At 35.2% G+C, this 13,257-nt stretch overlaps 1 protein-coding gene across 2 annotated transcripts in view; it reads left to right on the top strand.

Moving 5' to 3' along the window:
* Positions 1–13,257, top strand: part of PTPRK (protein tyrosine phosphatase receptor type K) — a 556,644-nt gene that overhangs the window by 325,703 nt on the left and 217,684 nt on the right. For both annotated transcript variants that reach the window (XM_045865517.2, XM_045865516.2), the window contains exon 7: positions 11,397–11,690. In XM_045865517.2, the coding sequence (XP_045721473.1) occupies positions 11,397–11,690 (294 nt within the window). The remainder of the gene's footprint in view (positions 1–11,396; positions 11,691–13,257) is intronic.

The following is a 13,257-nucleotide window of genomic DNA, read 5'->3' as shown; positions in this document are numbered from 1 at the left end:
TGTTGAAGAAGTCACTGCCTATGTTCTCCTCTAGGATTTTGATGGATTACTGTCTCACATTGAGGTCTTTCATCCATTTTGAGTTTATTTTTGTGTATGGTGTTAGAGAATGGTCGAGTTTCATTCTTCTGCATGTGGCTGTCCAATTTTCCCAGCACCATTTACTGAAGAGACTCTCTTTTTTTCCATTGCATATTTTTTCCTGCTTTGTCGAAGATTATTTGACCATAGAGTTGAGGGTCCATATCTGGATTCTCTATTCTCTTCCATTGGTCTATATGTCTGTTTTTGTGCCAGTACCATGCTGTCTTGGTGATCACTGCTTTGTAATATAGCTTGAAATCGGGCAACGTGATGCCCCCAGCTTTTTTTCTTTTTTCAACATTTCCTTGGTGATTTGGGGTCTTTTCCGATTCCATACAAATTTTAGGATTGTTTGTTCCAGCACTTTGAAAAATGTCATTGAAATTTTGATCGGGATGGCATTGAAGGTATAGATTGCTCTGGGTAGCATAAACATTTTAACAATGTTTATTCTTCCAATCCATGAGCATGGAGTGTTTTTCCATCTTTTTGTGTCTTCTTCAATTTCTTTCATTATACTTTATGAGGAAAACCCACAAGATTCCACCCGCAAATTACTAGCAATTCAGTAATGTGGCAGGATACAAAATCAATGCACAGAAATCAGTTGCTTTCTTACACACTAACAATGCAACTGTAGAAAGAGAAATTAGAGAAATGATTCTGTTTACAATAGGACCAAAAACCGTAAGATACCTCAGAATAAACCTAACCAAAGAGGTATACTCTAGGAACTACGCAACATAATATTTAGACCCAGGGGTCAAGTTGGCAAACATAGATTGTGTTTGGTTACAATTAGATGTTGAAAAATTCTTCTAATTGCATAGTGTTAAAGTACCTTAAAATTTGAAATTTAGGCTCATGAGATTTTTCCATGTTTTTATATTCTAACTGTGGAAGAGTCAGGATATTTTTATTTTTATTTCTTTATTTTTTAAAGATTTTATTTATTTGAGAGAGAGAGCACAGCAGAGGGAGCAGCAGAGGGAGAGGGAAAAGCAGGCTCCCCAGGAGCCAGTTACAGGGCTCCATCCCAGGACCCCAGGATCATGACCTGAGCCAAAGGCAGATGCTTAACTGACTGAGCTACCCAGCACCCCAGGATATTTTTAAATAATACTTTTTTCAATTACATTAAACAGATTATATATACATGTACATATACATGTATACATGTGTGTATATTTGTGTGTAGATAGATTGAAGTATCATAATCTCATTATAGAGATTATGCAATGGAGTTTTTTCCTTTTAATTGCTACCTCTTGGTTTACTGGAGTCAGCCATTGTATCTTAGTTCATATTAATGTAAAATGAATATAAATGGTAATACTCTAAATCCTTTGGCCTATAACCTAGAATGGTATAATAGCTTGTATAACCTAGGCATATTTATCCTGTTATTGTCATTGACAAATGCAGTTGCCTCCTTTCTCTTAAAAATGTGTGTGTGTCTATATATATAGAGAGAGAGAGAGAGAGAGACACAGTTCTCCTACCTCATAAAGGTGACTAATGAGATGGTGATATGATTACTATGTCATTTATGGCCCTAGACTTGAGGGAACCAGAGTTGAAGGCTTTTCCAGTTTTACTACTTACCTGATTATTATTCTTGGAATCAACTAGATGTTCTTTCCTCTAAATGCATGAACAGTTCTAGCTCTGACGGAGCTGAAATAAGGGATTCACTGGCCATAAGAGAAATCTGCTGTATTAGCTTCTGACTCAATCAAAGGGATCCATAATTTTTATCATAACATATGTGGTTTGCTGCCATATGGATTGTGGGACTGAAGGGGGCTTTTGTAAAGTTGTTCAATTACTGCAATAATTCATAATTCTGAACCAATTAATTGCATAGATATTAATGAGGCAGAGTCTAGATTTTGGACAGAATGAGAGAAAAATTCATAGTCAGCTCACAGTTATATGGGTTAAAAAGCAAATAAACTTCACTTTTCAAAATTCCTTCACCTTTTCGTATCCCCTAAAAATGAACTTAACCTTATTTTTACTTTCTGCTGGCAGATCTAAAATAGTGTGCCACTGCTGTGCCTTTTTATTTCAAGCAGGTAATAAAGTTATTGCAGCAGTGTTTTCAAATCAAGATGAATAAAATGCCATGGTAGTACATAGGAGATAAAATTCAGTATGCAAAATTTGTGGTTTCGTTGCTGAAATGATTCTTCTTATTCCAGCACTTTAGGCAGCAGGAAAGAGCCATGTCATTGAGATTAAATACTGTAATTCTACAGATCTTGCAGTTTTAAAAAAAATGAATACATATCACACAGGGATTGAAAGACAAAATGGCTGTTTAATATGAAGAGTTCTACCCTGAATTAAATTCTGTTCAAGAAACTCAAGTTCTTGGTATATTCTGATATTAGTGCAGTTGTATATTTTGATAACATTTCTAAGCAATATTGTATATTCAGATTTTAAAATATATAAGTACCTTTTCTTCACATGAAAAATCCTTTTAAAAATATATTGATCTGATTTGACTAAAAGGCTAAGAATTATTATATATCTGTAGCTAAGCCCTTTATTTATTTATTTTTTTGCAAGCTGGATAAATCATTTGGTGCCACTTGGTTACTAAGCAATTGCTTAGAAAATGTTCTTTTGTTCCAGTCAACTAACTCCTTTAATTAAATAGTAACATTTTGTAGGTGCTGTGTATCAATGTCAGGGCAGTCCCCTACCCACATGGTTCAGAGCTCAAGGTGGTAAATCTTACATTTGGAGGACTTAGTTTCATCATCTGAAAACAAATTAAACAAATTAATAAACAAATATACAAAGTTTTACTCCTGCCATCTCCAAATGATGACTCTCATGCTGAAGTTGTAGTCTATACTTTCTTGTATGGAATAGATAGAATTTATATAGATTGTTTTTTCTTATAGTGGCATATGGGCCACTTATTTTTTTCAAGGTGTTATTGAGCCAGCCATTCATTCTCTAATGATATTTTCGAATTTAGTTAGACACTGGTAAATACTGAGAATGTAATGATGAGAACGTTTTAGGAGCACATTACAAATTTTATTGGAAAGCAGAGATAAAAGAAAAAGTAAAACCACTCGTGGTCTCAAAGTTCCCCAATCACTACTAGTAGCTTTTTGGTGTATTTCCTTCTGGTGGTGATGGTTGGTGGTTTTCATTTTTTCTACCCTAAGGATATCCTTTTTAAAATGCAATCTCTAATAGACTTAAATATTTAAATATCCCCTGACAGGTGTTATATAAATTTAACAACTTGAGTTCTTGAAGTTTGTGTGAAATTCTATTGAACACATAGATATGCCATAATTTGTGTCTCTATTTTCCTATTGTTGAATATTTTGATGGTTTACTTTTTTGCTCTTCTAAACAAAGATTTAAATTTTCCCCTTACATTAAATTCCCAGAAGTGGGATTACTTTACTTTTTAAACACATCTTTATTTTGTGATATTATATTGGTAGATTGTTTTCCAAAAACATTGTCAGTTCACTTGCCTGTAAGCAAGCTGTATTGTGAAATGCCATTTAGCTATGCCTCATTAACCATGGTCAAGCCTGTGTGGATACATGATCACCTGTTCAGGGTTTGCAACCTCTTCTTCAAGTTTTTGCTCCATTGCCCTTTTGAGAAATGGATAAGTAAGTGATATGATTTTAGGTAAGGATAAGCCACACTATTTATATTTTTAAGTAAAAAAAATAAAGATGAACATTATTGAAGAATGACACGATGTCCTTCTTCCTGCTCACAGTCTCTACTGTCTGTCCCCCTTTACTTCAGCATTTTAATAGGTGAGAGGAAGAAAATTAAACAACATGAAACATGAACTACTGAATTTTCTTTTTTAACTGGAACTGGATCAGAATTTTGAAGAGGGGAGGTTATTTTTAACATTGTCGTGGTGTTTCTCCAGTGGAGGCTGTTGGAGTTTTGGACTGGAGAATTCTTCATTTTGTGGGACTGTCCTGTGCATTTCATAATCTAAGTTATCTTTGCTCAGCCCACTCAAAGCCATTAGCACTCCTCAGTCATTTGAGCAACTGCCTTTAAGGAAGAGCCACTGGGAGGGAAGAAAGAAACTCCTGTTTAGCTCTACATAGTTATTCATGTTAAAAAATACATAGCACAGGGGCACCTGGCAGTCAGTTGGGTGACTGACTCTTGGTTTCAGCTCAGGTCGTGATCTCCAGGTCATGGGACTTCACACTCAGTGTGGAGTCTCTTTGAGTGTCTCTCTCGCCCTCTGCCCCTCCCCACCATGCTCTCTCTCTCTCTCTCCCTCCCCCTAAAATAAATAATAAATCTTTTTAAAAATACATAGTATAAACAAACCTATATATCACTAAATGAGAGCTTTGCTATTCAATCAAAATTTTTTTCTCATTTAAAGTATTTCTACATGCTTAACAGAAGTCATGTGTATTTATTTCATGGTTCTCAGAAGTTTTCTTGTATGTGAAATATTCTGAGTGTGGACAGTGGGTCACAGTACACACTCTTTCCATAGTCTACTGTAAGTATACGCTAACACTTATCTAATTTTCAGGGAGATGATAATAGATGACTGTAGCTCCTTCTGATTGATACTTGGTCTAGGTGCTGGCATAGGAACCTCAGGTTTAACAACATCCAAACTGTGTGATGTCTTAGTATTAACTTTATTTGATGAGGTCAAGCTTCGGAGCCACCTGAATGATATGACTTGGGAAAAGTATCCATCAACTGGATTGTTGGCTTTAAAAAAGGACTTACCATATTAAATTTTAAGATCATTTTGCTTAAAAAAAACTATCAATGCACAAATTCTAAACATAATTAAAATAGTAATTTATCTGGAAGATAATTTATAGAATTTACTAATTACATCATTGATATGAGCAAAAAAATATGAGATAATGGCCAGAAGAGTGAATGGAGAGATATTTGGCTCCTTAAGAAATTTATTAGGACTGGAAATCTGAAGTATCAGAGAAGTCAGAGTGAAAATCATTAAAGAACTATTACTTTTCTCATAAGTATATCTGCATTGCAGTTCATAAAATGTAGGTCTGGGAGAAACCTTGTTCCATGAATCTGAAAATTTTCAGATGTGTACTTCATGTTTCAACATCTAAGGAAAAATTAAACAAATTATGTTGTCATACATATGATATTAAATGCCCAAAGAAAGTGCTTCTAATTATCCATACCCTGCTTTCCATTTCTTATGGGAAGAAAGGTCATCTTCTTATTCATCAGTGTTACTATTTCAAGTTTCTTGAAAGTACCATTAAATTACGCTGTTATCCTTTTGGGGTATAATTTGAAATGATTTAAAATTATGGGTAGCTGATAAATAAATGCTTGAATTATTTGGTGCACTGATGTCATTCTTCCTGCTCACTGTCTCTACTGTCTGTCCCCCTTCAGCATTTTAATAGGTGAGAGGAAGAAAATTAAACAACATGAAACATGAACTACTGAATTTTGTTTTTTAACTGGAACTGGATCAGAATTTTGAAGAGGGGAATGATAAAGAAATAGAATAACATTGATTTTGAAGTGATCCATTCATTTAAGAAAATAAGTGATAGTAAATAAAATATCTATCTCCAAGGCAAACAGTCTAATATTGATTTTTATAGGAATTTAGATATGGTAAGGGAACATTCACTCTGGTAGCCATTCGAAGTAATAATGTTCATCTTTATCTTTTTTACTTAAAAATAGAAATAGTGAAAAAAGACAGTGTAGATAAATTATTTGCTCTTTATAATTTCCACTGCTTGGAACTATTAGACTTTCCTAGGAGGAGTATTTTCTGTTAGACTTTTAGACTCTCCTAGGAGAAGTATTTTCCGCTCACGGGCTTCTAAACAACTGGAGAAAAGATAGAGCTGAGATATTGCCCAGGAAGAAGGATAAGATCATAGTATGTGTCTGTGGTGAACTGAGAAATGGCCCCAAAGATCACAAGTCCTCATCCTTGGAACCCATGACTGTTGCCTTATCCGGAAAAATGATCTTTGAGGATGTGATTAAGTTGGGGGTCTTGATATGGGATCTTGGGTTATTGGTGTGGACCTTGAGTGCAGTCACAGGTGGCCTTAAGTTAGGAGGTCGAGGGAGATTTGACAACAGGGAGAAGAGAAGGCAGTGTGAGCCATGAGATTGGAGTGATGTGGCCACAAGCCAAGGAAAGAATACCCACAGCCAGCAGATGTTGGAAAAGGAAAGGAACTCATTCTTCCCTAGTCACTTGGAGGAAGTATGGCCTGGTGCCACCTTGATTTCGACCCAGCGATACTGATTTTGAATGTCTGGCCTCCAGAACCATGAAAGAGTAAATTTCTGTTGTTTTAAGCCATCCAGGTAGTGACAATTTGTTACAGTGGCCATAAGGGACAAGTGCAGTTCCATTGCCTGCTTTCATGGTGAGAGTGCTAATCTTGAGAAACTTTTAGTCAAGGCTTCTTTGACAAGTAAATAAAACAGTTTGGAAGGCAATAGGACTGAGAGGCATTTGATTTATTTATTTGGAAAGATGAAGGTAGAAGTGCCATTTGCCTTGATGTTTACTTCGTTAACTGACTTCTTTCTGGCTTTGTGGCTTCTGGTTCTGATTTTGCATTTTATTAATTAGCCAAATGTTAATAAATGACACATATGTTTGTAAAAAGCGTTGTAATAGGAATAATTAGGTGAGGATATAGTTTCATAATGACTTACCTTGATTTCAAGGCACTTTTTGAAATTTTCTGAACTAAAATAAATAAAGGAATTTGAATGTACAATTATGATTGTATAATAGGTTTTAGATCTAGAATAATGAATGTAAGTCATTAATTGAAAGTTAATTGGTAACATTGGCAAAGTTTATCCTGTATTTTGGGGATTGCATGCTTCAGCTGATACCTAGTGTACAATTGGGATTTATTCGCACCACACCTCTGGGTCTGATAGTGTATTAAGTTATGAAGAATATTAATATTGCTGCAGAACAATTACTTGTTCATTTGCTAGCTGATTAAAATTCATGCATAATTTATTGAAATGAATAGAGATTTTATAAATAAGCCTCCTTGTTCTCAAGGGCCTAAAAACAAAATACATATGCTAATATGAGGCTACTCTTTACTTCCAACATAAAAAAAAATTAATATGTAGTGGTATATTAGTGTCATTAATGCTAGATTTCACTTCTAGTCATGCTGTTAATCAAGGTATATGCTTCTAAGTCTCTCTGAACATTGTCACAGTTCCAAATTTGAGCTACTGCTTTGATGACTGGACTACCCCTTTTGTTTGTTTGACCATAGCAAGTGAGATGTAAAAGTGATCAGGGTGAATTATTACCCTTCTTCAGGCTAAGCATCTGATTATATCAAAGTCATTTCTTCATGTACACAAAACACTGGTGATGAATATTAATTTTTGGTTTTAAAATTCATATGCTCTCTGGAAAAACAAAGCAAAATAACAGCCAATATGGGGCTTGTTGTCACATTAGGAATGTAAAGTCTTTAACAATTCTTGAAATAATGCCTGGTTCACCAATGAAGAAATTGTAATGTCAAGAAGTTAAATAACACGTTCACATTTACCCAGCTATTCATGTGTGCATTTTGTGAACCTAGAATCTCCTGACTTCAAATTTAATTTTCTTTTACATGTCATTTCCTTAAAGATAGAAATGACAGAAGGAATATTATGCTTTACTTTTTCACTTGTTTCTAATAATATGTTTTGTTGTCGCTTTTTCCCTCTCGTTTCTCTCCCTTCTGCTCTCCTCCTCTGTTTGCTTCTTATTTTCCACAGCAGTGATGTACAGAATTTGGGTGGATGAGATTTATTATTCAATATACAGTTATTAGTTCAGGTTTCAGAATACTCATGAATTTTTTGATTAACCAAGTTTTGTTATTCATAATTCATTTGACAAATCACTCCAACATGTTAAATATGAGACCTCTTCAGGTTGTCGTTCCGCTGTGATGTATGTGAGGCATTGCGGCTTTGGGTTAGAACCCTAGTAAGCTGTGGATTTAGCTTCATTTACTACTTAACTTAAATTAGTCAATATATGAGCCATCTGGAATGAAAACAAACATTGCACATATGAAGCAACTCAGTTTATTTGCAAAGTACAGACTGCTTCTTAAAATATGTGCAGCATTGAGATAGTCTGGGAAGATATTTGCATTTCTTCCATTATGCTCATTTCTCTATTCAGTTTCATTTTAGTTCAAGGTTTAGAAAATATATCAACTTTCTCTTTCTGTCTACTAAGACTTTTATAAACTTGAAATATACAAGTCATTAGTTTAGTGGGTAAAATTTCATGATATGAAATGTCGAGCTTTGTCTTTCTTTAGCAGATAAATGAAAATTCCAAGCTATTTTGGTTTTATTTAAACTTCTTATTTTGTGAGTAGCTTCTCAGTTGAAGTCCATTGTGAAACTTGGAAGAGTTCGCCCTCTACACAATTGTGACTCTTATTGTTGAAACAATTCTTAAATCATAAAGAACAGATACTGTAAAGTTTGTAAATCAGGTGTCAAGAACTGCTTTTTTCGTAGAGATAGAAATAATTCCACATGTAAATTTTATATACTACATACATTATCTTATATAATCTTAGTTTTGTTTTCACTTGAAACATGCGCATCATGAAAGCCCAAGCTCCTATGGTTCTACCCATAAGGAGTTTGAAAGCTGTTGTAATAATGAGCCCTGATTACTGATGGGACTAACTTAACATGCCTCAAATATTTTTGGATAGAAAAAAAAGATTGGTGTTACTCAGTAGGCATATCCACCCATGTTGTGATTTTTTTCAATTTTTTTAATTTTTATTTGAGCATAGTTGGCACACGATGCTACCTTAGTGTCAGGCATACAAAGTAGTGATTCCACAAGTCTCTACTGCACTTTATGCTCTGCTCACCCCGAGTGTAGCGACCGTCTCTCACCATATGATGCTATTACAATACTGTTGTATCTGTTTTCTATGTAAGTCTCATTTTAAAATAATGGACTTGTTGATTTATTGTTGCTATGTCTCCCTTCCCATCTTATATGAATAACCAATGTATAGAACAGACTAACAATTAGTAGTTTACTCAGTAAATATGTGTCATGAATTTTGGAGGAACATTATGGAAAGTGACTTTAGTATGGTTAGAGATCAAGGCCAGCTAGTCTTATTCCTTATGTTAGGGATGTTTGTAACTCAGGGGTTCATAAAATGGAAACTGTACTTTTTTATACTCTTAGGGTTTAAAAGCAAATCCTGGGCTACAGCTGAAAACCCTTGCTTCATTTAAACCTGTGCCAGAAGGTAAAACCTGTCTATGAGGGGTTTTTTGGTTTGGTTTTGTTTTTGTTTTTTGCATTGTATATTATTCCAAGTATGTGTTGCCATTAAAATAGAAAATCCAGTTTGAAAGATATTGGCTGTCTTTTCATAATTTCCTTCTATCTGCATCTTCTCCAGTCCAGCCCTACTGAGAGGAAGGAGGAAGCGATGTGTGGTTGCATTTAATAGCTTTCCTGCAGGGTACTGGGCTGGTTCAGTTGGTGGAGTGTGCGATCTTGATCTAAGGGTTGTGAGTTTGAGCCCCACATTGGGTGTAGAGATTACTTAAAAATAAAATCTTAAAGGGGCACCTAGGTGGCTCAGTCGTTAAACGTCTGCCTTTGGCTCAGGTCATGGTCCCGGGATCCTGGGATCAAGCCCCGCACCGGGCTCCCTGTTCAGCAGGAAGCCTGCTTTTCCCACTCCCCCTGCTTGTGTTCCCTCTCTCGCTGTGTCTCTCTCTGTCAAATAAATATATAAAATCTTAAAAAAAAAAATCTTAAAAAAATTTCTTTCATATAATTTGCTTTAACTCTTAAAACACACACATTTAAAAATAATCAATTTTATTTCTTAGATTTTAGGTTTATATGAAAATTGAACAGAAAATACAGAAAGTTACTATATATTTCTTACCTTGCCAACAGTTACCCTATTTTTTTGTTTCAAGTTTTTATTTAAATTCTGGTTAGTTAACATATGGTGTAATACTGGTTTCAGGAGTAGAATTTAGCGACTCATCACTTACATATAACACCTAGTGCTCATCACAAGGACCCTCCTAATACCTGTCACCCACTAGCCCATCCCCCGCCCACCTCCCCTCCAGCAACCCTGTTTGTTCTCTACAGTTAAGAGTCTCTTATGATTTGCCTCCCTCTCTTTTTTCCCCCTTCCCATATGTTCATCGTTTCTTAAATTCTACATATGAGCACACAAGGCTTTAAAACAATATTTGGGCAGTTACCACTTTATGAAGATGAACACTTTATTTTAAAGTCTTTTGGCTTCCCTGAGAAGTGTTGTTCAAGAGATTCAAAGAAGAATCTGATCACAATGTACTAATTAGAGCATCTTCATGACATAGGATTCCCTGTGGACAGACCACATGGACAGAGCTAGAGCGGTGGAATCCTTCATAAAGTCCAGTATCAAATTCAGCTACATCATTGTTAAATGAAAAATAAATGGGGGGGGGACCCTAATTCATCTTTCATTGTTTCTGTAAGTTCAAACATTACAATAATGTTTGCCAAAGTTTCTTAGTGTACCTTTGACATTTGAATTTAATGTTTGATTCATTGCCTTATCACATGCTACTCCCAAAGGCTAGTGATATGTAATGACTTGTGATTTTACCTCGGTGTGAATTTTAATTTCTTATATTCTGTGGTGGGTGTGTAGAAACAAGTCAGCACTTGGCGTCAGCTTCTAAGTTCAGGTTTGCTGTTCCTTCCTCTTTTTCTCATCTGCAGGAACTCCGCAGAAGTGAAAAACAAAGCAAAACCAAAACCATTGCTTTGCCATATTTCATGAGTGGAATAAGGAGTTATAACAGTATTCATTATTTTGGAGATTTGTAGAGGTCTTAGGACCTCGAGAATGTCAAAGATCAACTGTAGTCTGTTAGTAGCTAATCAGAGCTATCCATCTTTAAATACTTTCCTTTATTTCCCTTGGTTACTGTGCCTGTACAAGTTTATCTCCTGGAGAGACGTGTTTTTAATAAAAGAAAACTTGTGGTAAAAAGGGTCATGTCCCATCGGTGAAAGTACTGCTTTTTAAAAGTATAGTTTGCAGATCACTCATGTACTCGTTTTCCTTAAGTATTTATTGTGTACTCCTAAGTAAATTATTCATTAAACCTTTCAGCTTTGAGACACATTAATATATTTTTGTATTTTATTTAGTCTTTTGGATTTTTAACTAATTAGGTTGCACCTTCATCTCTCCTAGAACCACCAAGACCCATTGCTCCTCCCCAGCTGCTCGGTGTTGGGCCTACATATTTGCTGATTCAGCTAAATGCCAACTCCATCATTGGTGATGGTCCCATTATTCTGAAAGAAGTGGAGTACCGAATGACATCAGGATCCTGGACAGAAACGCATGCAGTCAATGCTCCAACTTATAAATTATGGCATTTGGACCCAGATACTGAATACGAGATCCGTGTTCTACTTACAAGACCTGGTGAAGGTGGAACGGGGCTCCCAGGACCTCCACTAATTACCAGAACCAAATGTGCAGGTAAGACTGAATAGCAGGCCACTCTGCCTCGTGAAGGGATTGAGCATTAGGCATATAGTATACATGCACCATTAGACGTTCTAATTATTTTGCACATGATGTAGTCACCCTAAGAATTCCATTGAATTCCGTAAATTGTAGCTTTATGTCATAATTGGACTGATTTAAGAGCAATGTGTTTCTCTGTTATTATTCAGTATTATGATGAATTCATAATATTTTCTTGTGTGGCAATTTTGCTCAGCTTGCTTGTGTTCAGTCCAAAATCTGTGACAGATACCGGTGAAGGTACTATTACCATTGAGAGAGAAAACTTCGGCAATTCCAGCAAATGCTGAATATCTTTCGGCTATGTGGAGATTGTCTCCCTTGGTAGTATTGTTATGGGCAGAGCAGAGGCCATATCTGATAACACAGATTAAAAAGTTACTCTGAACCAGGCCTTGGTGAGATAACTCTCCTACTCAGAAAACCTGTTGTTGAGGATTAACTCAACAGCTTGACACCCAGCTGTATAATATACAGAGGCTTGTTAATTGCCCTCCCCGTGCCTGAAACAAAGTGATGAAAATAATAGCATATGGACGAAACACAAGGAAAGGATGAAAAGTAAAATAAAAAGTAATATATAAATACATATCCCAGTTCCTAATTATAGTATGTTGTTATAATTGGAGAAATTGTTAGCTATTTATTAAAAGCCACTGAAAAGTTTCATTGTCTCAGTTATTAGAGTGCATTTTTAAGTGTATTGTTTAATTTATTATTGAAAGTAGTTTAATTTTTAGTTGAGTTGGAAGAGCCATTTTTTAACCATCAAGCATTATGTTGAAACACCTGCAGAGTTAGTGCATGGATCTATGCGTCCTGAACATTTAATGATTTAGGTTCTGAAAATTGAAAACTAAGACTGTAGGGATCTGTGAAAATGTAAATGCCTATAAAATGGCTTTTGTTTCTTGAACACGTGTTTGGCGTTTATAGTATTTCTGTTTTTACAATATTTCGGGACTACTCACCAAGAGAACTGATCTAAAATCAAAGCAAAACCCATGAAATTACCTGATAATACTGTCATCTTTAAATATTTTAAATTCCAACTCAATTTTAATATATTAATGTTTACATATAAATTTTTATATGTTTATATTGAAAGATGCTTACTAACAGGGAGTTTAACTGCTCAATTGATTTAGACAACAGAGAGTTTACTATTTGCTGTTTGGTCTTGTACATTGATTCTGTGGTTGATAGGCAGCTTGACCTAGAAGATATTGGTTAAGTCTCCATGGCTCAGCCTAAATCACACAATTTGCTTTTTAAATTTTCTGTGCAGCTCAGTCTTCATTCTAGGTTTGTGGCAAATTATTCTGATTATAGTAGGTGACTTTTCTGAGGGAGAAGTAAGTGGACACTACAACCTCAGCTAGTCAGAGAAATAATTTGAAGAGGAGACATTGTAGAAATTAAGGAAACTCTCACTCTGTCTTCCAAAATTAAATACCCTATGTTAACATAAAAAGATGAACAATGGAGTTCATTTTACTAAGGATATTGTCTAGGGGCG

The sequence above is a fragment of the Mirounga angustirostris genome, unplaced genomic scaffold (assembly GCF_029215605.1).
Source record: "Mirounga angustirostris isolate CCGP_5_RB_7025 unplaced genomic scaffold, mMirAng1.0.hap1 SCAF_8, whole genome shotgun sequence".
NCBI classification, from domain to species: Eukaryota; Metazoa; Chordata; class Mammalia; order Carnivora; family Phocidae; genus Mirounga; species Mirounga angustirostris.
The sequence above is the reverse complement of the archived record's forward strand: the minus strand, read 5'-3'. Positions and strand labels throughout refer to the sequence as shown.